Genomic DNA, 26,074 nt, shown 5'->3' with positions numbered 1-26,074 from the left:
AGTGGAAGAGCCCGCCTTCCCTCTCTTCACAGACTGTGATGGTGACATTAATGGAAACAGATGCAAAAGGTCTTTCTGCATATTATTATTACTATTATTATGAATATTGGCTGTAAAAAAGTTTGTATTTATTGTGTACAAATGTTAATAAAAAAAAATATTGAAAAGCTGCTTTGCTGCCTTGTTCCTGTCGCGTTGATCAAATCAGCTGCCATGTTTGAGTGTTGTTGTTTTTTTTTTATATTTGATTTACATGTATTTTAAACACGCATACTGATTTATTTTTTTTTTATTTTTTTTCTATTATTCTTACTTTTTAGGTGGGCATTTTGTACTTTTTGAAGTGGGCGTGTGCAAGCGAACCAACTATGTAAACATGTGAGGGCACAATTTCCTGAGTGGAGCGCGAGGGAGGAGAAACAACAGCCCAGCGGAGAAGCTCGCTGTGTGCTGTGTCGAACTTGCTGAATGTGCCTGTTGCCGATTCCTTTTCCACGTGCTCCTACATTATTTTTTTCCCCCCCCTCTTCTAACGGCAGCCTTCGACCTTTGCCAGGCAAATGAAGTCCTGCGTGAAAATCTACCTGAGCTCCAACCCCGAGGGTAAGTGAAGAGGGGATTATAATAATTAGAGAAAGAATAAATAAAGTTCAGACCTTCAAAAGATGTTTGTGTGTGCAGACAGCGTGGTGGAGCGCAGGGCTCTCAGGGACAAAGTCTTCCCCGCGTTCAGACAGCACTGCCGTCACACACTGGGACTGGACGTCAGGGTGAGTGAGTGAGGGAGTGAGGGAGTGAGTGATGAGGGAGTGAGTGCCGAGCAGGTCCTGCTCACCGCGGTGAGAAAATTGTGTCGCTGTGATGATACATGTTTGTGGGAGCTGCTGCGCTGTTAAACATCCATTCCTCGAGTCCGTCAGCAGCATGTGGCTGAAGAGGCTGGACAGACGGAAAACAAACTGCGTACTCAGTCCTGTTGAACGAATGAAGAGCTGAAATGTGTGTTTTACCCTCTTGGTTTTATTTCAATTTTGAAAATGTAAGTTTCTCGCTAACTTCATTCCAACGTTTAAGTACCCCCCCCCCCCCCCCCCCCCACACTTCTAGTTGGTCACAAGAGAGAGAGAGTTTTGTCTGAGCCACAGCAAAAGCAAAAGCAAGAAAAAAATCAATATGACTTTAGGATATTCTTAAAAACAACAACAAAAACAGCAAAAAATAAATAAATTTAAAAAAAGCATTAGTCAATTTCTTTCTTCAGTCTGTCAACCTGAATAGAAATTGACCGCCTGTGCTGAGGAAAACTAATGCATCACAATAACTGGTCTTTATGGAATCACTCGATGCCAATAATCTTCTTTTGTCAGCCCGCTTGTTCCCCCGAGGCCGTTCGATGCAAAATCCAATTCCTCACTTTGCCTAATCAAATTTGAGGGAATGAAAATAGAGGACGAGCGGCTGCAACGTGACTCCCGTCGGACCCGGCCTGCACCTTCTGTCGTCTCTTTTCAGCATCGTGTGCAAGCGGACGGACGGGAGCCGCGGTGCGTCGCCCCAGGCCGATTGTTCCTCAGTCTCAGTGTGTGCTGCACAAACACACCGTCACTCATCTGTTGTTTAAACCTGTGTGTGTGTGTGTGTGTGTGTGTGTGTGTGTGTGTGTGTGCAGGTGATAGACCCTTTCGAGTCCAGTGATCCTCGCCGATGGCCCGACCAGATCGGCAGGCAGCACCTGATTACAGAATGCAGAGAGAGCTCGGCGGGACTCTTTTTACTGGTAAATACACCCACTGCAGCCACTTTATGAGGTACAAACATTTGCTGATCGGCTGATGGGGGAGGGAGGGGTGCCCTTGTTGATGGCAGGGGTCAGAGGTCAGAATGGCCAGACTGGTTGGAGATGTTAGAAAGGTAAGATAACCTCTGGTTGCAACCAGGGTCTGCAGACGAAGAAACATCTCTGAACTCACAACACGTCCAACCTTGAAGCAGCGCCTTCAGCAAAGACGCACACAAAAAGAACAAATCTCCATTTATTGCTTCCATTATCCTGTGTTATTTATTTGGCATTTATATGCTCTGTTGTGGTGGTTTTGTTATATACATTACCTGGGACAGAGGACCTAGCTGCAAGGTCATTCTAGTCTCCTGCAGAAACAAGCTTTGAAAAATATAAAATAAATCAGATAAGAACTTTATCCTGAATGCAGTCCTAAGCTGCTGTCCCCTCTGTGTCCACACGGCGGCGCTGCAGGCTCTAGTAGGTCACCAGTACGGCCGGCCCAGTCTGCCCACCCAGGTGGAGGTGACTGAGTTCCAGCTGCTGCTGCAGGAGGGCCGGAGGGCCGGTGTTGGCACCCAGGAGCTGGAGAGGAGGTACCAGCGGGACGAGAACAGCGTCCCGCCCTCCTATTGGCTGAGACCTCGCCCCCATGTCCAGGTGAGGATGCTGCAGGAATTGAGCCCCAGTTAGGAAAAAAAAAGCAATGGGGCGCTGTAGCCAACACCCCCTTCATGTCCTCAGCAATCAGATGATGAAGAAGGAGACCAAGCGGTGGAAGACGAGCTGATGAAGAAGTTCGGGACCGCCGTGAGCGCATGCGTCCACAGCGGCCTGATGACGTCACAGAGGGCTCGGAGCTACTGCAGATCAGGTGAGCCGGCTGCCGTGCGTCCGCCGCTTCCTCGGACGCTCAGGGGTCGCGTCATCGCAGTGTTTCTCTGTCAAACCCTGCAGCCCTGGACGCCGACCTGCGGTTCGCCCTGGAGCCGCGGCCTGGCGGCGACGTCGCCGGACGCTGCCTGGTGTACGTGCACAAAGTGGTGAACGACATCGGAGGAGGGGAGGGACGGAGGCCCAGCTCACCGTCAAAGGTTCTTACATCCGCTGAATGGCTATCACTGAGATTATTAGTACTGGTAGCAGTAGAGTCACAATATCAGTGACGCTGATGGTAAGAAATAATGTTTGATTTGATTTGGTTTGTCATTATGATTTGCTCCGGCAACGTCCAGGGTGATGTAATGTGTAAGTGTGATTCTCTATAGATTCTCATGTCTTAGTGTAATATTGAGGGTAATATGAAGTGTATAACATACCTCATATTACTCTCAATATGACAATATGACTGAATGAATACAACGTGTTTTCATCTAGGGTGGACTAAATATGACGTCACTGATGGCCTAAGCGTGACATGCCTGAGCCACTGATCATCAGATCATCAAAAAACAGTTGAAAGAAAAAGAATTACAATATCAAACACAAAAAAGCTGTATATTAATAAAGAAAATAATCACAAAGAAATTTTAAATTAAGCCTTTTAGAAACTAATCAAACTTAATAAAATAAAAATTTAACTGAAATAAAACGTAAAAAATATTTCCCCTCTTTCATATTTACTTTCACATTTCAATGAACCAACACTTTCCTCTCTTTCCCCCAGGGGTCCTTCGTTGACCTGACGCCGGGGGGGCTCTCCTCCCAGCTCTGTGACACCTTCCTCCAGGGCCTGGTCACCTCCAGCCAGCTGCTGGTCTACTGCACCACCACCGTGTGTGACCAGCGTCTGGGCTACACGGCCACCAGGAGGAGGGGCTACGCCCAGTCTCTCTGCCAGCAGGCGTACGCCGACCTCCTGGCGTTGACCAGCGGAGTCCCAGGACCCGGCCGAGAGTCTCTGGTCTCTGAGCAGGAGGAGCTGTGTGACCTCCTCTCCAGCCTCTATGACACCTGTCGGCCAGAGGAGGAGAAGGTGAGAGTGGATGTTTGTCCAAAATACATTACATTAAATTGTCATTATTATTATTATTATTATTATTATTATTATTATTATTATTATTATTATTACCATTATTTATTTATTTATTTTCATATTATTATTATTATCATTATTATTATTATCTGCTTTCAGGTCAGAGCCTATGTCCAGCAGGGCGAACACCAGCTCCCACTAGTGGTCACAGGAGGCCCGTGCACAGGCAAGGCTGTGCTGGTGGCTCACTGTGCTCGGCAGGTAAAACTGGCTTCTGCTCAACTCATTTTTCACCCGCCTGCACCTTCATGTTCAAATTCACTCGCTTTTGGAATTAATAACACTGTCCCATTCGTAGGCTGCATCCTTTGTAGGATGGTTCCTTTGTAGACTGTGTGCTTCTTAGGCTGTATAATTCGTAGGATGGGTCCTTCGTTGGCTGCGTCCTTCGTAGGCTGCATCCTTCGTAGTCTGCATCCTTCGAAGGATGGGTCCTTTGTAGACTGCGTCTTTCATAGGATGGGTCCTTCGTAGGCTGCATCATATTTTTTGGTAGGGTCAAAAATCCCCTGGTTTGGGCTCTAGAGGATAAAACTTCTTTCTCTCACTCAGGCTGAAGACCTCCTCCATCTGTTTCTTTCAAAAGTCAATTGTTAGAAATACAGCCCATTTAAATTAAAAGCTTTTGCAGATTTGCAGCTAATTTATAGTAATGCTTTGAGGAGCCCTTATGAATTATTTATGAGACACTCAGTTCAAATTACAATTATAATCTACTTTTGGAATGTGGTGCTTGAAATCTATCCAAATATTTTCTTATGTGAGGTTAATTTTCAATATTTAACCCCACAATGAGGCGGAAAAAGTGTTCCTCCCTCAGCCGGGACAATTAAAAATCCGTTCACTTGTTGTGACGCGCCTAACAGCCTCCTGGCGTCTCTCCACAGATTCACTCTTGGCTGCCACACTGCCATCCAGTGGTCATCCCTTATTTTTGCACTTGGTCGTCGTCACTCTCCTCTGTTAATCAGCTGCTGTTGAGTCTCTGTCGCCAAATTAGCGACGGATATAAACACAGGACGTCGTCCTCTGAGCAGAATCCCAGCCGAGACGACCACAACGACAACCACGACGATCTGAACTGTGGCTGCAGGTTCAACCAGACACCTCGTCCCGATGCGGAGGTGTCCCATGATGCACCATGTCTAGGTCCTTGTGGTGTGGTTGAACGTGACCTCAGCCTCTCTGAGCTGAGAGGTCGTCTCTCCTCCCTCCTCACCCTGAGGCCTTCACCCAAACAGCCTCTGTGTCTGATCCTGGATGGCCTGGACCACATGGAGAAAACCCTCTGGTCTGAGATGGTGTCCAGCCTCCCGACTCCCCTCCCTCCCAATGTCAAGGTCGTCCTCACCGTCTCCTCCTCCTCCTCTGCCCGGGCAGCTGGGGGCGGGGCCTTGTCGCTCGTCTCCCTGCCGGGGCTGGAGAGGAAGCAGTGCGTGAAGATGGTGGCGTCGCTGCTGAGCGGTTCTGGCCGGAGGGTGACATCGGGACAGCAGGTGCTGGTCAACCAGGCACTGAGCTCCTGCCGCCTGCCGCTGTACGCCCGGCTGCTGCACCGGCACACGGCGCTGTGGCGCTCAGGTGAGGCTGAGTCAACAACACACCAAAAAGCCCAGAGATCCTTTTTGTCCGTCAACCTCAAGTGCTGCCACGTATTTGATTTTATTCATATTATTAATGACTTTTCAGTTGCACCTTACAATTAACTGTCGTTGTTTAGCATAAGCAGGAAAATGAAGCAATAGAAACATTGATTTAAGTAGCATTGATTCATTTTACTATCTAATCCGAGCAGCAGAGAGGTAACTTCATCCATCCATCAATCTTCTGTACCTGCTTGTTAGGGTTAGGAGTGTTAGGAGTTAGTGAGCCAAGGTAAATTCATTGTAATCATTCATTTACTGCAACAAATGTTGAGACTGATGTCTCCACAGGGTTTTTACGGCAGTCATTCCAGTTTTCACTGCAAACTAAAAGAAATCCCATTGTGCTGTAACACCGGGATTTAAAATGCCTTGGCAAGATGGATGTGTGAGATTTCCTCTTTCAAACCCCATGTCATAATGAACACGACCAACATTTTCTCTTTCCTTTCTCCAAAATGTTCAACTGTCTTTGACACATTTTACAATTGCATGTTAAATAGTAGACACTTCCATCTTGATGGTGGAAGACCTCGGGCAACTTTTGTCTCGTCTCGTCTCCAACAGATTCAGACGTAGCCGAGTCGTCCCTACCGGACGGGGTCCATTCTTCCATCTCGGTCCTTCTGGATCACCTGGAGCAGGAACATGGACGCTCCATGGTGGTGCGAACCTTGTCGTACCTTAACCTCTCCAGGACTGGCCTCACCGACGCCGAACTTGCTGATCTGCTGTCCGGCGACGATAAATCTACCCCGTCAGTCACTGTCCTCCAGGTCGATGTGGAGCGACTCCTCTTGGATCTGAGGAGGTTCCTCATCCGGAGGAGCGTGTCGGGGATTTGTGTCCTGTCCTGGGTGAGCAGGCATTTCAAGCTGGTGGTGAACAGGAGGTATTTATCCGATCCCGAAGTCCGGAGGCAGGCTCACTCTGCGATGGCGGACTACTTTGGTGGCCGAGATCCTCTTCCGACGGATCATGACTCTGAAGATGCTGCTGAATACGATCAAAGTCTACACCATCCCTTTGACTTGTCCTCCTCATTCTCCCGACTGACCTTGAGGAAGGTCTCGGAGCTGCCACATCACCTGCAGAAGGCCGGCAGACAGGAGGAGTTTGAGCAGAAGTTCTTGATGTCGCCGGGGTTTAACCAGGCCATGGTCCAGGCGGGACTCCTCGGAGATCTGCTCCTCATGCTGGAAGCCACAGACTCTCCTTCCTCCTCCTGCTCCTCCTCCTTCTCCTCCTCCTGCCGCCTCTCCACAGAACGAGCGCTTCTCGCCAGCGTCCTCAAGTCTTCCGCCTGCCTGCTGCAGAGCTCGCCGGTGCAGCTGCCCACCACCGTGGAGACGCAGCTGCTCCCATACCTGGAGGTCCTGCCCGCCATCCGGCCGTACATCCGAGAGATCAGAGGCGGGAGGAGGCGGAGAGGGAGCGGATTAGGGGTGACGCTCTGCCCTGCTCCGTCTTCTGTCCCCGCCCTTCATCGCTTCAAGTGTGACGATAACAACGGAGGATCAGGAGGAAACGCTTCGGTTGTCGAGGTAGCCGGGATGGCGTGCGGGACCGTTGCCGTGGTGATGGACGACGGCACGGCCTGGTTCTGGGACGGCGGCGGCATCGGCCCGGCCAAACTGCTGCTGACCTTCGAGGAGACGCAGCTGAAGTTCGCCGGAGTGAAGAGTGGCGGCCGGTTCGTGCTTCTGTCCACGCGTTGCGACAAGCACTTCCTGTGGGAGGCGACCGGTCCCGAAGTCTTCCTCCAGGTCCAGGAGCCGCCCAGAACCGGGTCCGTCGGCCGATCTGCAAACACGGTGGAGGGCTTCGTCGTTGCCTGTCGGAAGAAGGTTTTCCTGCGGTGGAGGGACGGCGGCCTGGTGTCTGTGTTCGATGTCTCCGCCGCCACGTCAAGTCACTTCCGCTGCAAGAGCCGCGTCACCTGCCTGGTCTGCTCCTCCGACGGCCTCTCCGTCTACTGCGGGCAAGACGACGGCTCGGCAGCCGCCTTTGACGCTGATGGCCACCTCCTGGCCTCCTGGACCGCCTCCTACCATGGTGGCGTGACGCTGATGATCCTCTGCGAGGAGAGGGGGGAAGCGGCATGCGTCGACAGGACAGGAAGTGTGACCGTGTGGTCGGTGGCGGCAGGGGGACCGCCAAGACTACTCTCCGAAAACCTCATGGCGGACCGAGATCTGCAGGACGTCCTGAGTACAGATCACCTGGAGCAAGTCCACACTCTGCTGGTATGCCAGGCCCACCAGGTGACCCTGTGGGGGACGTGCGACTGGGAGCTGTGGGACCAGTTCTTGGCTCCGAGGGGGAGGAGCTTCTCTCAGGCGGTGCTCGCCCAGAGTGGTGACGTGTTCCTGGCTCTGTTGGACGCCTCTCCCCAGGTGCTGGCGTGGAGGGTCGGCACAGGTGAGTGCGTTCTCACCTTGGAACCGACAGAGGTGCTGCCTCACGAGCTCCTCAAAACCACCTCAGATGTCGTGTGCGTCAGCCGCCACGGCTGTGTGACGACGTGGAGCTCGGAGATGATCCAGGCTGCCGCCGCCGCCCCCAGAATGGGTCGGGCTGTGACGGCGGTGGCCGTGGAGGAGAGCGGCCACGGCTTCTACACCGGCGACGGCTCGGAGGCGGTGTGGAGGTGGAGGCTGGCGTCGGGGCTCCCGCACCACCACTTCCTGCACGACGGCCCCGTGGCCAAGCTGCGCCTTTCCCCCAGCGACGCCCACCTGGTGACCCTGGCAGCCGGGGACATCTACGTGTGGGAGACGGCGACAGGTCAAAACCTGGTGCGGGCGGCCGGCAGCAGGGCCTCGGATGTCCTGGTGGCGCCCAGTGGCCAGCTGGGCGTAAGCCTGTCGGAGACGTCACTGTCGCGCGTTTGGAGGCTGACGCAGGGGGGCGTGGTCTGCAGCGTGCGCCTCCACCTGGCCGACGCCCAGGTGACGCCCGAGAGCACCTTCCTAATCGGTCTGCGTCGCGGCGACCTGCTGGCTGCCAGCCTGTGGTCGGGCTCTGTCAGCAAGCGCTTCTCCTGTGCGGCCGGCCCGGGTGGTGGTGGTGGTGAGGAGGAGGAGGAGGTGGTGGCCTTCCAGACACTGTCCGGGTCCCCGGACTTGGTAGTGGTGCTGGCCGCCTCGGGTGCCCTCTACACCTGGAAGGTGGCCGAGGAGACGGTGTGCCGTCACTTCCGGCTGCCGAGCCACTTCCTCTGTCAGCCTGTTGGCGGCAGCGGCGGTTTCCAGATGTCCCGCGACGGCGGCTTCGCCCTGCTGTCCACCCGGGACGGCGCCCTCAACGTGCTGGACCTCGCCCAGGTGGCGCTGTGCTCCATCCGGACCGAGGGTCCTATCGTCGCAGCTCACCTGGATAGCAACGGGCGCTACGCTGCCTACGTCGCCGGCCCCGCCCCTTTGGAGGAAAACGTCGCCTGTCGCCACCGCGCCAGGCCTCTCCTGCAGGTCGTCAGGCTGGCGGACGGCGCCAGAGTGGGAAGCGTGCGGCTGCCGAGGAATCCGTCCACCTTGCTTGTGAGCTGCGGCGAGCCCGAGCTGGGCTGCGTGTTTGTGGGTTTTGAGGACGGCACCGTGGGCGTTTACACAATTCCAGACGTTGCGAGCGGCGGCAGCGTTGAGTCACTCGGCTCCCGAGCCGATAAGTTACAAGGCACTCCGCCGCACAGGTGGTTGCCCCTGCCAGCCCCGAATGTTACATGGCACTGAGGTGGCTAAGGTGCTCACACGTACAGTATGCTAGTGTGCTCATCCTAAATGAACAAGAAGCTGCAGGACCTGCTGGAGGAGTCTCATTCCAATCAAGGTTTCATTTCTGACGAAGATGAAACTGAGAAAACTGGAGCTTTGGCGCTGCTGCACCTTGCAGCTGGATCCAGTCTTAGCAAATTTGTCGAAGATAAATGGAATCCTTCTGCATTGGATTCCTGGTTGTTTGACAAGTTTTAAAAAAAATATATACGTTACAGCATATTAAAGTTAAAAAAAAAAAAAAATTGTCAGTTAAAAATTAAAAATGCTGGACTTCTTCTGTTTCACTATGTTTTTCTATGCATGTTGCCTCGTCATGTATTTATTTCTATTATTTTGTTCTATGTATAAATTATTGTTATTATTATTATTATTATTATTATTATTATTATTATTATTATTACAAAATATAAACGGGTGGAATTTGGCATGCAGTTATAACGTTTAAGTTAAATAAATCCACACAGTATTTGTAGAATCTGTCTCGCTTAAATATGTTACCTATTTCACTGTGATCAACTTCTTTTTTTTTTTTTTTAATTTTTCTTTTTTTAAAATAAATAAATAAATAAATAAATGAATAAATAAATAAATAAAAAAATAAATAAATAAATAAAGCACTGCAACTGAAATTTCGGGCGGGAGATCAATTATTGGAAAAAATTAAAAAATAATAATATTAATAATGATAATAATAAAGTTCCGAAGATTTCTCAAGCTTTTTTTCTTTCTTTTGGGAGTCACACACACACACACACACACACACACACACACACACACACACACACACACACACACAGAGTTAAAAAAAAAAAAAAATCAATTTGCATATCAGCATATCAAGTATCAAGACTTTCAACAAAGTGTTGTTTTCCAGCAGTAACTGGGCGTGATTATGATCTCTCCGACGGCATTTGAACGCAGCTGCGTTCGTATTTAAAAGAGGTGCGGTGCACTGGTCAAGCACCATTGACTCTTGGCGCTGCTGCGGTCAAGATGCCCATCTACCGTTGGGGGGACACACAGGCTGGGGGGGCGCACACCCTCGGCCCGCAGCCCTGGGTCCTGCCAGGCGACATCAGCGACATCAGCTGCGGGGGCACGAACACTTTGGTCCTCACCAATGATGGAGACGTTTTGACACCAGGTGCATTTTATTATCTAGATTTATTTTATTTATTTATTCATTTATTTTAATTATTATTATTTTTAAACATGGCAAGACACCGGGATTAGATTGGACAGGATGGTGATACTTACTAAGCACTCTGGGAATTTCAGAAACTTTGTCAGCAAAGTTTCGGGAATGACTTTTTGTGTGTGACTGCAGCTCGGTCACGTACATTGCGGACTCCGCTCGGTTTGACTGGAACACCTTTCAGTTTCGATTCACTCTCGCCGAGTGGAGACACGAAAGTGAACCTGAAGCGGCACCGCCGTGCATCGAGGCGCACTAAATTTCCAATAGAAATGTTCATTTCCGCCTGAAGGCTAATTATTCATATGGAGCTCAATCCTATAATCGTTTATTTTCACGTTGCTTTCTGTATCATCAGGCCGTGTGGATGGCCTGTCCGCCGTGGTGTCCGTGGCTTGCGGTCGGGACCACAGCCTGGCGGCGTGCGCGGCAGGACGGCTCTTCTCCTGGGGGGCAGCGGAGGACGGACAGCTGGGCATCTCTCCGCCTCCTTCAGGCTACATTGACACACCGCGGCAAGATGATAATAATAATAATAATAATAATAATAATAATAATAATAATACATTTAAACATTTTTTTTCCCACTATAAATATGTTTCTGTTTTGAAATCGTGTCTGTGTGTGTGTGTGTGTGTGTGTGTGTGTGTGTGTGTGTGTGTGATAAACATGTAGGTGTGTCCCAACACCACTGGCAGTGAGGGTGATCCAAGTTGCTTGTGGAAATGCCCACTCACTGGCACTGACGATAGGTATGACTCTGCTCTGTGTGTGTGTGTGTGTGTGTGTGTGTCTGTGTGTAACCTAGCGTTTTACTTTTTTCTTTTATATCTCTCAGGAGGAGAAGTCCTGTCCTGGGGGTCGAACAGCCACGGTCAGCTGGGCCACGGTAAAGAGGTGTCCCCGTCTCTGCCCACACCTGCCCAGGTGGCGGCTCTGACCGGCGTGGCCGTCACCCAGATATCAGCCGGAGGGACCCACTCCCTGTTCCTCACACTGCCGGGCCTGGTGTACTGCTGTGGGGCCAACCAATCAGGCCAGCTGGGCCTCAACAGGGTGGATGAGACAGGTGCCGATAACTTCTCTGTGGTGTGCTAAACTCTGAAATCTCACTGGTCCGTCTTGTAAAGATCCCACAGAGAGCATCTGGGTGGGGTCGACCTTCCTCCTTCGGGATTTTCAGATCCCTGCAGTCGCTGCAGAAGATGCAGTGAAGAGCTGCTATTTTTTGTCCCCTCACAGGCAGGTTTAACATCTGTAGGGTCCCTGGCCTCAGACCTCTGGGTGTCTCCTTCATTAGCTGTGGAGAGGCGCACACTGCCGTGTTAACAAAGGTACGGAGACTCCACCGGAACCGGAACGTCCCTGTGTAGATGGGACGTCAGCGAGTCCAACGGGTGTCTTGTGGCCTCCAGGGTGGCAAAGTGTTGACCTTTGGAGAGGGCCGACATGGTCAGCTTGGCCACGACTCCACGGACGACGAGCTGTACCCGAGGGAGGTGGTCGGAGTCGGGGAACTGGTCTCCCAGATCAGCTGCGGAAGGTGAAAAGCGTGCAGATTGTTGCTCGGGACTGAAACGTGCAGCTCGTTTACATGAATTTGTGACCGTGTCTCTCAGGCGTCACACTCTGGTTCTGGGCTCGTCCGGCCAGCTGTGGGCTTTCGGGGACGGCGGCAGAGGTCAGATTGGGGACGGACGGGCAGAGGACCGTCTCACGCCCACTCTGATACAAGTGGTTGGTGCAGGTGCTGCAGCCACAGGTGCACAGTAACCTTCATCCTCCTGGTCTTCTTCTGTGGTTTTGCAGAGCAGTTCTCGAGCAGTCAGTTCTTGTGACTGCATCGGTCCATTATGCGACCGTTATGCGTAATAGCAACAGATTAGGTTATGAAATCGTGGAAAATGAATACACTGCTAGGGGTAACGAGAAGGTCCAGCTGCTTCTGCTGTGAGGCTACGATGTTCCTTGCTGTCAAGGAAATTGAACAGATAACCCCCCCCCCCTCGATATTTGACATTACTGGCATTTCATGAGATTTTTTTTAATTTAATTTAATTTTTTTTTTAAATCGAAGTAGACCTGAAAATTTCCGCTGGTTGGGACTCGAGCTTTGCTTTCGCCCGCCCCAAACAGGTAACAGATTTTTCATATCAGACGGCAACGTCTTTGTCCCAGTATGCGCTGGAATCAATGTAACGTCTGGGCGATTGCTTTGTCAACAAGATGGCTCCAGACCGTGGACAGGTCATCGGTCGACTTGACGACGCAAAGCTGCAAAGCTGGCTGACGGCGACAGCCGGCGACGCACAGGCGACAAGGTCCTCACCACAGAACTTCAGGCCAGAAGGAGAAGGGTTTCAGCGCAGTGTTTTGTTTTTTTTACCTTCTCCCACTGATTTCTGCCTTCAACAGTGAAATAACGGCCATGTTTGAGTCGGCTTCCAGCCTCGTCGCGAGCTTTACAAAGGCCGGGTGGGTTCGCCGGGCCTCAAGCTGAAGTACTGGGAAAGTCAAACTGAGCCTTGCGATAACCCGAAACGCTGTTCTATGTCCTGTCTTGGTTTTTTTAGGGGGTGCCCTCCAGTAGCAGGCGGTTTGACTGTGGACCTCGAGGCTGCAAGCAGAGCTTTCGACCGAATGCTGGAAGCCCCCTGGATAAAAGAAGCAGTAAAAGAGCACAATTTATTTCACTGTGAAACAACAAACTGACGCAGTTCTGCCAATCAAAAAGGTGATTTTCTGTGTTTTGCTCTTTTTTTTTTGCCCTGCAGGTGAATCTAGGACCCGTTACCAAGTCGCTGTTTTGTTTTCGAACCGCCTTGAAGTCGCCAGAGATCATCCTGCTTCTGCTGACGTGTCCTTTTCTCCAAGAGAGCACCCGGCGGCCGGAGGTGCAGCTGTTGGCGTTTGTCATCAAAGACCTGAGCCAGAAGTGTCTGGAACAGCTGAGTAGGCATCAATAACAGAAAAGAATAGCTGGTTTTTGCTAAATGCAGGCTTTGTTTTTCCCCCCAATATGTTAACTGATGTTTTCTTAGTGAGTAACATCACGGGAGAGATTCCTCTTCCACCACTGCTCTGATAGAACGTTTACAAAACCCTTAAAAATCATCTTGATGCAAGCGTAACTAATTCTTTGGGCGGATGCACGACCTGCAGTCACTTCCTGTTCCTGTTGCATTATGTCACTTTGTCTTTTTCTGGGGCTTTTAAGTCCATAACTACACTTTTGCAAGAAGGATGAACGACAATCCAGAGAATTGAAATGATTACTGTGAGAGTCCCACAGCGTGAATGTTCTAACGTCCTGCAGCCGACTGGTGGTCGTCGCTGAGCGCCTCCATCTTCCTCGAGCACATCCTGGTGTTCAGAGAGACATTGGCCTTCATACTGAAAAACAATCTCCATGTGGAAGTCAAAAACCTGCTCAAGGTCCTTGAGCTGCTCTACAAGGTCAGCGCTGCTTCGCACCTGTAGATATATTTTTTTTTTATATACTTTACCAAGAAAATCCACAGTTCATGTTTGGAAAAACACAGAACGCATCTTTTTTTTTTTTTCAGGCAAACAAGTCTAGAAAGTCCTTCAAAATCCAGCTGAGCACTTTTCGTTTACAAAATGAAGAAATTGCTCATATAAATATACTCATGGATTTTTGTTTTTGGATGCAGTTTCCTAACCAGGTAGCAACACCCACCACAACATACACCAGGGTGCAGTAGTTTTACTTCTGCTGTAGAACTTATAACTGTACTGTCATTACTTTCTTTCAAAGGATAGCGCACTTCCCATCTTCTGCCACTTCCCCTTCCTGCTTAACCTGAAATTCAAGAACGCCATCCTGAAAATATTCACTACTGCAGAACAAGTATGTCGTGGTTGTGGTTGACTCAAGGTGACTGACCTCCTGGTCAGTAGGTGTCACACTTGCTACGCTATCACTCTTTTCCCCCTACTGGTTTCGAGGTTGACACAAACCCATTGCCGGAGTTGGAATGTAGTAATAATTTGTCTTAGGAATTTTAGAAAAATACGCATGTTGATCACTGATGAATTATTTTGCTAACTATAGTCCATGTAATCTTATCGTATTGAATATGTTGAACATGTGATTTCTTCCATTTTTAAACTCTAACTCTGTATTTCAGACTTTTCCTTCGGGACATTATTATTTGTTGAGATCTGCTCAACCAGACTTCCCCCGGCATGTTTTTGTTTTGGCTTACGTTGAAGTGAGAAATCTCATTTAAAAGCTCAATATTCTATGGAAACTCAACTCGACCCTGAGACCTTCTTAAGAAGGAAAACTATAATATAGGGTTAGGGTTAATAAAATATAAATATAAATATAAAATATAGGTGTTCAGTGTGGACTAAATCATTTGTATCTTTCACATTTCTATCTGCACCACCTTTAAAATGTTGAAGTAGCTTGTATATTTATTCAGACAATGTTTCGTTATGACAGAATGTACAAAATCTGATCCATGTGCGAGAGAAGGTGGAAAATCCGCTCGAAGCTCCCCCGGCCCCAATTTTCCAGCTGACTCTGAGACTGACTCATGTATTGGAGGACACCTACAGGCAGCTGGAGGCAGCTGACCACATCGCCTTCAAAAGGAAGCTCCTGGTAAGACAGAGAATAGAACAAAATAGATGTACTTCATTGATCCCAAATTTGGAAACTAACTTTGTCTGAAAAACTACAATATAAATATCTCGGTGTCTTGTTTTGCCGTGTGATGCATCTAAAGGAAAAACAAGGGAGCGAGTGTGAAGACTAAAAGCTGCAGTGAAAATGTTGTATGATCTTTCCAAGGTGCAATTTGTGGATAACAGGGAGATAGACAATGTCAACGTAAAAGATTTCTTCCTGCACGTGTTCAAAGTGCTCATGGCACCTGAATCAGAGCTGTTCATGTTCAACGAGACAAAGACCGCTTGCTGGTTCCCCCCGAAGGTACGACCCTGCTGCCACTGCTTACACCTCCTGTTTTCTCATTTTAAGGTTGTTGGTCCAGCTTGTCGTTCATTTTGTCTTTTTTTTAATCAACGCATATCGACAGCCCAAAGAGAAGCTGAAGACATACTTCCTCTTAGGCGTCCTGTGTGGTCTGGCTCTCTACAACCAAAACATCGTCCACCTGCTGTTTCCGCTGGCTCTCTTCAAGAAGCTGCTTCGATCCAAACCCTCACTGGACGACATGAGAGAGTTCGACCCCGCCCTGGCAGAGTAAGACCACTCGCTGCTCATTTGGGCGAGTAAGATTGTTAATGAGTTGGGTGTCAAGTGGTTTAGGGTTATCTCAACGCTGTCTCATCTCATCGGTGTGTAATTTCATTTTGAAAGTCTGCAGCTCTTCTTCATGCCACCTTAAGGTGAACCAGATTTTTCTGTGCAAAAAACATTGTGTTTCCAGCTCGCTGCACGGAATACTGGAGGAGGATCCTGCTGAAGTCGAAAACATGGGACTTACCTTCAGTGTAAGTTATAGAAAAATCCCACCTAATACCCCCACACTCTGTTGCTGCCAGTTGATTCTGTTTAGACAGACCGGCAGCTTCTATCTATCTATCTATCTATCTATCTATCTATCTATCTATCTATCTATCTATCTATCTATCTATCGTTTATTCCAGGTGCCCTGGGCTGGAGAGACCGTTGAACTAGATCCTCGTGAAGCAGAAAAACCGGTCACAGCATCAAACAGGTCTGTGAACACACAGTCCAAATATTAAGTTTTCAGCATTCAGTTGTGTCATTTAGAAACAATGACAAGTGGGATTCAAAATTAGACACGTTTTGTTTGCTGCTGTGGCACTCGCCCTCGTCGGTGAAACCGCACTTCCGCGTCACGTGGTCCTGCCGGCTGTCGAACGCTGCGTCTTCTCAGGAAGGAGTTTGTCGCCGCCTATGTCAAGTACGCCTTCAGCGACTCGGTGGAGGCAACCTACAAGGAGTTTGAGACGGGCTTCTTCAAAGTGTGCAGCATGAAGGTGGTGGACATCTTCCAACCGGAGGAGCTGCAGCAGGTGATGGTCGGCCAACTGGATTACGACTGGGACCAGTTCAAACAGGTACGGGGGGGGGGGGAAAGAAAATGACCGGAGGTTTGTTGCTGCTGGTCGGTTGTGTCTTTTAGAAAACAAGAATATAGCACGGGACACGGGACTAAGTTCACACTTTTGTAAGGAGCCTGTTGTTCTGGATGGCTTTCAGAATGAGTCTGGGCTTTCTGAGTCTAAGAAATACAGTTTTTTTTTTTTCATGAATTGATACAGATTACAAAGAGGCTTTGGCGCCATTCTTCCTCTCTCGGTGCAAAACAATCAGTTACAAAAACTGTTTATTAGTATTTCTTAATAGAAAATGTGTTTTTTTCTGAAAAAAATGTCAAAAATACAAATGACGCGCGATTGATGATGTTTGGTGATTTTTCCTCACAGAACACGGTGTATGATGGAGAATACCATGCCAATCATCCAAACATTGTGACCTTCTGGCAAGTGTTTGAAAACCTGACCGAAGAGGAAAAGAAGAAGTTTTACTGTAAGTGGCAACTTGTTGTTGCCGTCCGGCTGATCGGATTCCTCATTCCTCATTCGTCCTGTTTCCTTTCCTCCAGTGTTCGTGACAGGCCTGGACCGAATTCCCTGCACTGGCATGAAGGGTGTCAGGATGAGGGTCAGCGTCCTGTCCAGCGTCAGTGACCTGGGCATGCCACAGTCCCAGACCTGTTTTTTCCAGCTGCTGCTGCCCATCTACCAGCAGAACCCGGCTGAAACCATGAGGTCCAGGCTTCTTCAGGCCATCAATCACAAGAGAGGCTTCAAGACCGAAGACGCTGCTGGTAGCAGATAGCTTGACTCACGTAGAAACGCATCACTTGGCTCCAGGTCACTTTGATCTTTCTGCATCAACATATTTTATTCCTCTGCACTAAGTCATGTCAATGTTGTTAAGTTAGTTCTGACTTGTAGTCTTGCTTATATGAAGAAACCAAACATAGCAGGTGGGTTTTTAAGCTGCTTTTGCATGTTTGCAGTGATAGAGCAACAACGTCGTTTGGATATCTTGTCATCATCAGTGACTCACCAGGCCCTGATATATGCAGTATGGTATAGATGTATATGTTTGCTTATTTTCTTTTAATTTCAGTAGAGTTACATTTAAGTGTCCATATATGTAATCAGTAAGAGAGACCAAATATTGAATTTAAAAATAAAATTAAAAAATGGCATTGGTCCGACCTTCCCCAACCCTAACAGTAACCAATGGGGTCAAAGGTCAACGTCATGTCAAATTTGGGACTTCTAACACTATTGAGGAACCCGAACCCTAACTCCAGCGTTAATCCTAACCCCAACTCCAGCATTAACCCTAACCTTAACTTCAGAGTTAACCCTAAACCTAGCAGTACTACCCTAATTCACCCTAATTCTACTGCCATGCCTATGAGGGTCAAATATCACACTTGCTTTTTCACCAGAAGCCCCAAAGAGATACCAACGTCAAATTTGGGGGTTCTAGTACTTGAGGAACCCCAAAACCCTAACCCTAATTTCAGCAGTAACCCTTAACCCTAACCCTAGTTTCAGCCTTATCGTTAACCCTAAATTCAATGCAAGTCTATGGGGTGAAATTTCAACTTTGTCCTAGAGACATGGGGCCAATTGCTTTTTCATCAGGAGCCCCCAAGAAGCGCCCACGCCAAATTTGGGGCTTCTAGTACTTGAGGAACCCCAAAACCCTAACCCTAATTTCAGCAGTAACCCTAACCCTAACCCTAGTTTCAGCCTTATCGTTAACCCTAAATTCAATGCAAGTCTATGGGGTGAAATTTCAACTTTGTTCTAGAGACATGGGGCCAATTGCTTTTTCATCAGGAGCCCCCAAGAAGCGCCCACGCCAAATTTGGGGCTTCTAGTACTTGAGGAACCCCAAAACCCTAACCCTAATTTCAGCAGTAACCCTAACCCTAACCCTAGTTTCAGCCTTATCGTTAACCCTAAATTCAATGCAAGTCTATGGGGTGAAATTTCAACTTTGTTCTAGAGACATGGGGCCACTTGCTTTTTCATCAGGAGCTTCCAAGAAGCGCCCACGCCAAATTTGGGGCTTCTAGTACTTGAGGAACCCCAAAACCCTAACCCTAATTTCAGCAGTAACCCTAACCCTAACCTTAGTTTCAGCCTTATCGTTAACCCTAAATTCAATGCAAGTCTATGGGGTGAAATTTCAACTTTGTTCTAGAGACATGGGGCCAATTGCTTTTTCATCAGGAGCCCCCAAGAAGCGCCCACGCCAAATTGAGGGCTTCTAGTACTTGAGGAACCCCAAAACCCTAACCCTAATTTCAGCAGTAACCCTAACCCTAACGCTAGTTTCAGCATTATCGTTAACCCTAATTCAATGCAAGTCTATGGGGTGAAATTTCAACTTTGTTCTAGAGACATGGGGCCACTTGCTTTTTCATCAGGAGCCCCCAAGAAGCGCCCACACCAAATTTGGGGCTTCTAGTACTTGAGGAACCCCAAAACCCTAACCCTAATTTCAGCAGTAACCCTAACCCTAACCCTAGTTTCAGCCTTATCGTTAACCCTAAATTCAATGCAAGTCTATGGGGTGAAATTTCAACTTTGTTCTAGAGACATGGGGCCACTTGCTTTTTCATCAGGAGCCCCCAAGAAGCGCCCACGCCAAATTTGGGGCTTCTAGTACTTGAGGAACCCCAAAACCCTAACCCTAATTTCAGCAGTAACCCTAACCCTAACCCTAGTTTCAGCCTTATCGTTAACCCTAAATTCAATGCAAGTCTATGGGGTGAAATTTCAACTTTGTTCTAGAGACATGGGGCCACTTGCTTTTTCATCAGGAGCCCCCAAGAGGCGCCCACGCCAAATTTGGGGCTTCTAGTACTTGAGGAACCCAAAAACCCTAACCCTAATTTCAGCAGTAACCCTAACCCTAACCCTAGTTTCAGCCTTATCGTTAACCCTAAATTCAATGCAAGTCTATGGGGTGAAATTTCAACTTTGTTCTAGAGACATGGGGCCACTTGCTTTTTCATCAGGGGCCCCCAAGAAGCGCCCACGCCAAATTTAGGGCTTCTAGCCCATGAGGAACTCCGAAACCCTAACCCTAATTACAGCATCAACCCTAACTTCAACATTAACCCTAACCCTAACTCCAGCATTAAACCTAGTCTCTCCTTTCTTTTTCGTCTATGTAGAATCATATTTAGTCACGTACTGTAGGTGGAAGGGTCAATGTCAAGGTTCAAGTTCAACTGTTCTTATAACAATTAGGAATTCATTGGGGCAGTGATGATGCTTGATGTCCACTAGAGGGCAGCAGGAAGCTATTGGGGATTGACACTGTATTGCAGTTATCCTGCAGGTGTTTTCTTTTATTTTGAAAAACTGTGAATGAAGTGTTGTTTTGCTGCCTATATATTTTATTGAGTTTTATTACCGTTATCTACTGAGGTTTTTTTTTTTTTAAATTTCTGAGATTTTGTATAATCAGCAATGAGCAGTTCCGACTGCCACTCAAAGGAGAAAGCAGCTCTGCTGATCCGACTTTCCAATTAAAATAGTGTTTTTTGTTGTTGTTGTTGTTGTTTTTGTTTTTTTTTTACATTTCCAGGCTGCATAAACATCACAAAAAACCAAAAAGCTTCCAAGCTAAAGAGAAGGGTTGAAACACTTTTATTGTGTAGTGCTGCAGTCAATTTGAGGGCCATCGTTAAAAACTAATGTGCTGCATAAAAGCCTGTTTCTTCATGAAGACGAATAGAAAACAAGAAGATATAACAAGTACATCGCTGATAGTTTTTCCTACTCCGATGCTATCCTCGTGGGAAAAGACGCAAAATGCTCTTCAGGAACCCCATTAAAGAGCAAAATCCGTTGGCGACGCGACAAGCAGGAAGAGCGCGTTTGAGAACGACGTCGGCCGATGAGCAAGCAAAGCCTTTCCGAGACGTCCGTCGTATTCTGAACATCGCTGAGACAACAGAGCGCTGGACCATGTGATCTCTTTATTCCATCCTGCTTAATAACTTACTCATTTAAAAAGGACAAACAGAGTCATCACGGCGGGCTCAGCGCCTCCATGTGGTTCTTGCAGTTTGTGCTCGAGGGCCGCCGGGCGGCAGCGAAGCTCGCGCGCGTATCAAAAAGCAAAACATAGAAAAAAAACAAAAAACACGTCAAATGTTGGTTCCTGCAGACGTCCCGCCAGAGCCGCCTGGATCTCTTTAAACCTGAATCTCTTCTTTTCAAAATATTCACATTGCTGAATCTAGACGGAGTGTGTGTGTGTGTGTGTGTGTGTGTATGTGCCGTCCACGGTAACACTTTCACTATAAACACACACACACACACACACACACACACACACTCGCTTAAATATTCTTAAAAAAAAACCCACACACAATTACAAACAAATAATTACACGGTATAGAAAAACAACTTAGAGCCGCATTTGCTACAAAGTCTGACGTGAGAGAAAAAGGCCAATACATTAGAGAAGTTGTGCTGTGTCAGCTCCTCGGCAACACAGAGCGAGACCAAAAAACATTATTATTTTTTTTTTTAACTCTGTGAGAGGAGAGACGGGTCCACGTCCAGACAGCTGCAGGTCCCACGTGTTCATGTGACTTTGTTTCAGGCTCCCCAGTTGGCAGGATGTGGCGTCCCGGCTCTTATCTGACCAGGTGGTAGGTGAGCCAGTACATGAGGACGGGCTGCGCCGCCGCTATGGACATGGTGAGGTACATGCGCAGCTGGTTCCTGGTTCCCGTCGCCAGCCTCCCCTCGGCGGCCGCCGCCGACAGCAGCTTGAGGCGCAGCGTGCGGATCTGCGGGAGGAGACGTTCCGTCATTTAGTCAGCAGCCAGACCCACGCACAGGGGGGGGGCACTTGTGACGACGGAGCAAATAACTCATGTTTGATCTTTTGTATTATTTCTTTCAAAACAGTGCATCCAGACCCACTTATCATAGATGCACTTTGTTGAATAAAGCTGAACTGAACAAAACAAACATGTCAGGAGGGTTTAAAAAAAATAAAAAATAAAATTAAACATAAAGTACCACAAGGAAGAAGGAAAAATATATGACTGCAGTGTGAAAACGTACAGCAGTGTTTGAGTGGCTGGAGGACCGGACTACAGGTGAATGAAAAAATAACTAGCACATTGCGCCTTACATTCAAGCTCAATCGCATTTAACTCGTTATTGCCGACAGCCCTCATAATAATGAAAGAACTCACTGCATGTGTACAGCTTAGCTCATTGGATTTGATAAAGCAGCAGTGATTTGAACTTGCTGCACTTCATCCGCTTCAGCGAGGCGACGGCTGTGTGCGTTTGCTCAACTCATGTTCAGGTTCGCAATGAAGCAGCCACTCACCATAAAGACAAAGATGGCAACGCAGCACCACAGCAGGGAGAGGTAGTAGGCCAGCCGCCCGAACATCAGGCCCGCTACGACGCCGATGATCATCCTGCAGACGGGACGGAAGAGACGAGCAGCCAATCAGACGAGCCCTTGAAAAACGACCTCGCTGCCGTAAGAGGAAGCGGCCGGCCGGACGGATGGACTCTGCACCCACCCCACGTATTTGTAGCCGGAGAAGGCCAGCAGGTCGATGGTGGTGAGGTCCGTATTCACCGTTACCAGGTAGAGCGACAGCAGCACCGCCAGCACCTCCATGATCAGCCACACCAGCGCCGAGCTGGCCTGGACCCCCAGCAGCTCCGGAGAAAACCTGGAGGCCACGCGCAAAACAACTCAGCCTCTGACTGTTGAATCCCTGAAGAAACCCCCTGCATCATTGAATGACACACTGGGGGTTTCTTTCCTTTTCTTTTTTTTTTTTAATTTATACACCATAATAAAGAGACAGACATAGATAGTTTTTTGTTTTTTTTTTTAACAAAAAAAAAAACAAAGCGGCGGTGTGATACCTGTTCTGCGTGCCGAGAGCCAGTCCGGCCACCAGGACGTACGTGATGAAGCCCATGGCGGGAATGTAGAGGTCGGGTGCGTTCACGTCGAAACGTGGAGCCACGGGCGTGTCCTGCTGGTAGCAGACCTCCCAGTTCTGCAGCGCCACAACAAAACAAGCGGATGAATTTCATTTTTGCAACTGCAGCTCAAAGGTCAGCCAACAGCGAAGGTGTGAGTCATTTCCTCCCGCAGCTTCCCAACAGGCTGTGTGCATGAGACAAACCTCGTGCATGTAGGGGAAAACAAGGAGGCCCAGCTTCTTTCCCACGTACACGGTGTCCACAGCAAAGTAGTACTTCAGCCTGGAGATGGGGATGAATCGGTCCAGCTGAAATGAGACAGCAGGCACACGCTACTCATCATCAGGTGGGATTTAAGCCTGGTGTACCACCAGGATTTCAAAAGGCCCAGCAGTTCCTCCTGAGGAGGAACAACAGCCCAAAGCCAACGCTCACATTTTTGTCCATCATCTCTCGCCCTTGTGAGGCCAGCGAGCTGCCGTAGGCCATGGCCAGGTTGGACATGGGGTCCGACAGGATGGACTGGCCAGGAAACCCTGCTGCCTGAGGCCCGGACCTCTGGTTGCTGTCCATGTGTCACAAAAAAAAAATAAAATGTACAACTTTAAACAACAAAGCAGATTTATGATGTGAACATCTTTAACGTCCCCGGAGGGCAACTAGACTGGAAACAGACGTTAAAACACACATTACTATTGACGAGCGATACGCTAGTGATTATGAAACAGGAGTCATTGCAATTCCACAAGAGCGTCTGTCCCATCAAGCTTGCCGTAGATTATTTTAGAGTCCAACGAACAAACAATTTTAATTTTACTTAAAAGCACAAAACATTTTGGTGGAGCTGTGCAATAAGGGGAGAAACATGCTTTGCCGAGATGGCATGAGCTCTCCGCTAGTGGCTCAAGCAGAACAAAGTCTCAGTCATTCAGGTCAACAATGATGCTGATAAGAATGAAAGCATAAATAATATTGTTCGATTGCTTCCTCAAACTACCGGAAACCAGAGAGCAAAGAGGAGGGCACCTGTACCCGGGGTGTGATCCTGCCGCAGCACCACTCGTGTCTTCAAACAGCTGGCTGCCACCTGAAGCGTCCATGGACGGGTTCCTCAGGCGCATGGCGGGTTCTGAATGAAAGGACAGAGTGACGAGAGGCGAGACAAAAGGTCAGAGGGTGCTGTGATTGTGATTGTGATCTAACATTTGACAGGCGCAAACATTTCAGTCAAGCAAAAGCCAGAGCCGTTTGACTGTTGAGTGCACATTGCAAAATAAGAGCTTAGAATCAAAGATACATTAAAAATCCAATTCAACGTGCAGGTGGTTTCTGCCAAGTGATCACAGCAAAGGAAATTACGAGAAGCACCACTGAAAACAAAAACAAAAAACTTTTCAAAGCACTACTCATCATAAGTCATTTTGACGTTCAGATAGTCAGCACTAAGGCAGAGAGTTAATTGTTTCGTCCCAGTCCCAGTTGATCCATCATCTCCGAGAGATTTTTAATCGTTAAGGGTCCGTCTGTCAAAACAAATCACTGGCCTTCGCTTGCTGACGGTTGGTTAAGAGGTGCTTAAACTCCAGTCAACCTGAGTCATTTAGCCTTACTTTAGTTCGAGGAAAGGCCCCGAAGCAAATGAACTAGCAGGTGGAAAAGGCCAAATGGGCAGGAGTGGAATAAAGTAGCAGGAAATCGTGCAGTGCATTCGTTCGGAAGCGTATCAGAGACACAACAGTGTCACGGACGGCGGCTTCGAACCGTTACCGACCCGTTAGCCTGCGTCCACCCGGCAAACTAGCTAGTTTAGCACAGTGAAGCTAGTTAAGTGAAGCAGTGTGACGGCAGCGACACTTGGCGCTCACACAGCGGCTACAGACCTAAACGTCCCTCGACTTGACTCGAATTAGAACCAGAGGGGCCGTGTCTGTGCGAGCCGTTGGCCTCAGCCGCGGCTAAAAATAGCGGCGAGTTCGCCGCATCGCCGTCCAGTCTCGCCGCGCACGGCTCAGCTAGCAGGCTTCAGATGAGCGCGTGCGATGGACAGAATTAAAAGCGGATAGAACCGATTTAAGATCACGTACGTAACTTACGCTGCCTGGAGCCACTCTGAGTCGCGGTGTAATCCATTTCAACTGGTTCGTTTGGCAGCGGGAGCCGTCACTTGACCTGCCCGCTCCTCCGGTGTGCAACTGTGCACTGCAGCGGTTCTGTTAGCAGCAGTGCAACCTGGGAATTTGGAGTCATTCATAAAAATTTACACGGATGTAAACGCCTACTTTCTTCTTCTTCTTCTTCTTCTTCTTCTTCGTCGTCGTCGTCGTCGGCGAGTTATTATTATTTTTTCCGCAACCGTGATCGGTAAACCCGCCCCCACTTGCTTCGGATTGGGTTATGGGTTAGAGTTTATGTAAACTCTAAACCAATCAATACCCCGATCCGTGACTTCATCTGTTACTCTTTACCCAATCCGAAGCCAGTAGGGGCGGGTTTTTGCTGATCTCTGTTGCAGGCAACAAAAAAAAGACGCTTGCACACTACGGAGTGCAATACTACCATCTACTGTTAAAAGATGATATTATAATACTTTATTATACTGCCTCACTAATAAAGGTTTATTCTATTCTATTCTATTCTATTCTCAATAAAGTCAATAATCTATTCTGCATCATCTGAAATCTCTCTCTTATCTGACTGTGAACAGGTCGAGAGTTTTGGAATTCCATGACATTGCAGGAAAAAGGAACCACGTAACTTGATCTTCCCTCTGGAGTAGAAGGTTGGGAGGGGAATGAGAAGGTGCTGTCATTTTAAGCCACGCTCACTTTGACCAGCGGCTAAACTTAAACTAGTCTACAGCCAATTCAGGAGGTTCTTACACAGCTTGGTATTCCCAGATAGATAGATAGATAGATAGATAGAAACTTTATTAATGTCTCAAAGGGGACCTTTTTCCAGCTTTAGGAAAAAAAAATGGTAAAGCTTGAGGTCTTTATTTTCCAGATAGTAAAGTGAATTTTGCATTAGACGTGGTTTGATCTTAAAGACAGTTCACTCTCGAGCTGCTTTTTGGAATTTGGAATGCTTTCGCTCTTTTGCACTAGTTGGACCGCATGAAAATTTGCAGCAACAACAACATTTGATGAGGCCATTTTCCTTTGCTACCTGTCCGTCCGTCTGTCCGTCTGTGTGACTCTGACGCTCTCCCTCTTCTGTTCCATCAGCCTCTCCGCTGACAGCTGGACTCGCTCAGCCTCAGGCCAACACGACGACCTCTGCGCAAACAGAGATCCACGTATTACCTCACACACACACACACACACACACACACACACACACACGCACACACACACGCGCGTGCGCCGTGCATATATGGGGCATGTTTGCAGCCCTCCTCTCTCCTCACTAGGCCCACACGGCGGCCGGCGACTATTTTAAGGGAGTTCATCAAGCGGCAGTAATTGTTCCAGAGGCCACAGAGAACAGTGGCGCTTACAGTGAGCAGCTTGCTGCTCCGTGACGTCAGAGACACGCTCAGCAGCTCGGGGTGAAATTCCGCAACAAGCTTACAAAGATAAAAAAAAAAAAACAGCAAGCGTTGAA

The 26,074-nt window shown here is 48.3% G+C and overlaps 3 protein-coding genes across 6 annotated transcripts; 2 read left to right on the top strand and 1 right to left on the bottom strand.

The window, feature by feature from the left end:
• Positions 1-470: 470 nt before the first annotated feature.
• Positions 471-9,772, top strand: LOC142903969 (NACHT and WD repeat domain-containing protein 2). The gene is made up of 10 exons (XM_076049878.1): positions 471-603; positions 682-770; positions 1,670-1,777; positions 2,255-2,440; positions 2,525-2,654; positions 2,738-2,874; positions 3,447-3,755; positions 3,915-4,016; positions 4,703-5,396; positions 6,026-9,772. The coding sequence occupies exons 1-10, from the start codon at positions 561-563 to the stop codon at positions 9,187-9,189; spliced, it is 4,962 nt and encodes a 1,653-aa protein (XP_075905993.1). The 5' UTR covers positions 471-560; the 3' UTR covers positions 9,190-9,772.
• Positions 9,773-10,189: 417 nt separating this feature from the next.
• LOC142903870 (putative E3 ubiquitin-protein ligase HERC6) lies at positions 10,190-18,793 on the top strand. The gene is made up of 23 exons (XM_076049740.1): positions 10,190-10,378; positions 10,788-10,944; positions 11,105-11,181; positions 11,268-11,498; positions 11,672-11,763; positions 11,845-11,972; positions 12,049-12,191; positions 12,510-12,565; positions 12,656-12,750; positions 12,845-12,904; positions 13,003-13,099; positions 13,204-13,381; positions 13,746-13,885; positions 13,996-14,115; positions 14,208-14,300; positions 14,901-15,062; positions 15,252-15,392; positions 15,499-15,665; positions 15,853-15,916; positions 16,073-16,143; positions 16,327-16,510; positions 16,880-16,982; positions 17,059-18,793. Exons 1-23 carry the CDS (start codon positions 10,228-10,230, stop codon positions 17,292-17,294), a joined length of 2,946 nt encoding a protein of 981 aa, XP_075905855.1. The 5' UTR covers positions 10,190-10,227; the 3' UTR covers positions 17,295-18,793.
• Positions 18,794-20,127: 1,334 nt separating this feature from the next.
• Positions 20,128-24,761, bottom strand: yif1b (Yip1 interacting factor homolog B (S. cerevisiae)). 4 transcript variants are annotated; one of them, XM_076049736.1, is made up of 8 exons: positions 24,556-24,761; positions 23,498-23,600; positions 22,907-23,036; positions 22,675-22,779; positions 22,409-22,545; positions 22,054-22,209; positions 21,852-21,945; positions 20,128-21,297 (listed from the first exon to the last, which is right to left on the bottom strand). In XM_076049736.1, exons 1-8 carry the CDS (start codon positions 24,599-24,601, stop codon positions 21,142-21,144), a joined length of 927 nt encoding a protein of 308 aa, XP_075905851.1. In that variant the 5' UTR covers positions 24,602-24,761; the 3' UTR covers positions 20,128-21,141. The 4 variants fall into 4 exon arrangements, with proteins under 4 accessions (XP_075905851.1, XP_075905852.1, XP_075905853.1 ...); XM_076049737.1 differs by having other exon boundaries at positions 23,504-23,600; positions 24,556-24,760; XM_076049738.1 differs by having other exon boundaries at positions 24,565-24,760.
• Between the last annotated feature and the right edge of the window lie 1,313 nt (positions 24,762-26,074).

The sequence above is a fragment of the Nelusetta ayraudi genome, unplaced genomic scaffold, assembly GCF_046127955.1.
Source record: "Nelusetta ayraudi isolate G7.1 ecotype Tasmania unplaced genomic scaffold, CSIRO-AGI_Nayr_v1 ptg000120l, whole genome shotgun sequence".
NCBI classification, from domain to species: domain Eukaryota; kingdom Metazoa; phylum Chordata; class Actinopteri; order Tetraodontiformes; family Monacanthidae; genus Nelusetta; species Nelusetta ayraudi.
This window is presented reverse-complemented; position numbering and strand designations above follow the sequence as displayed.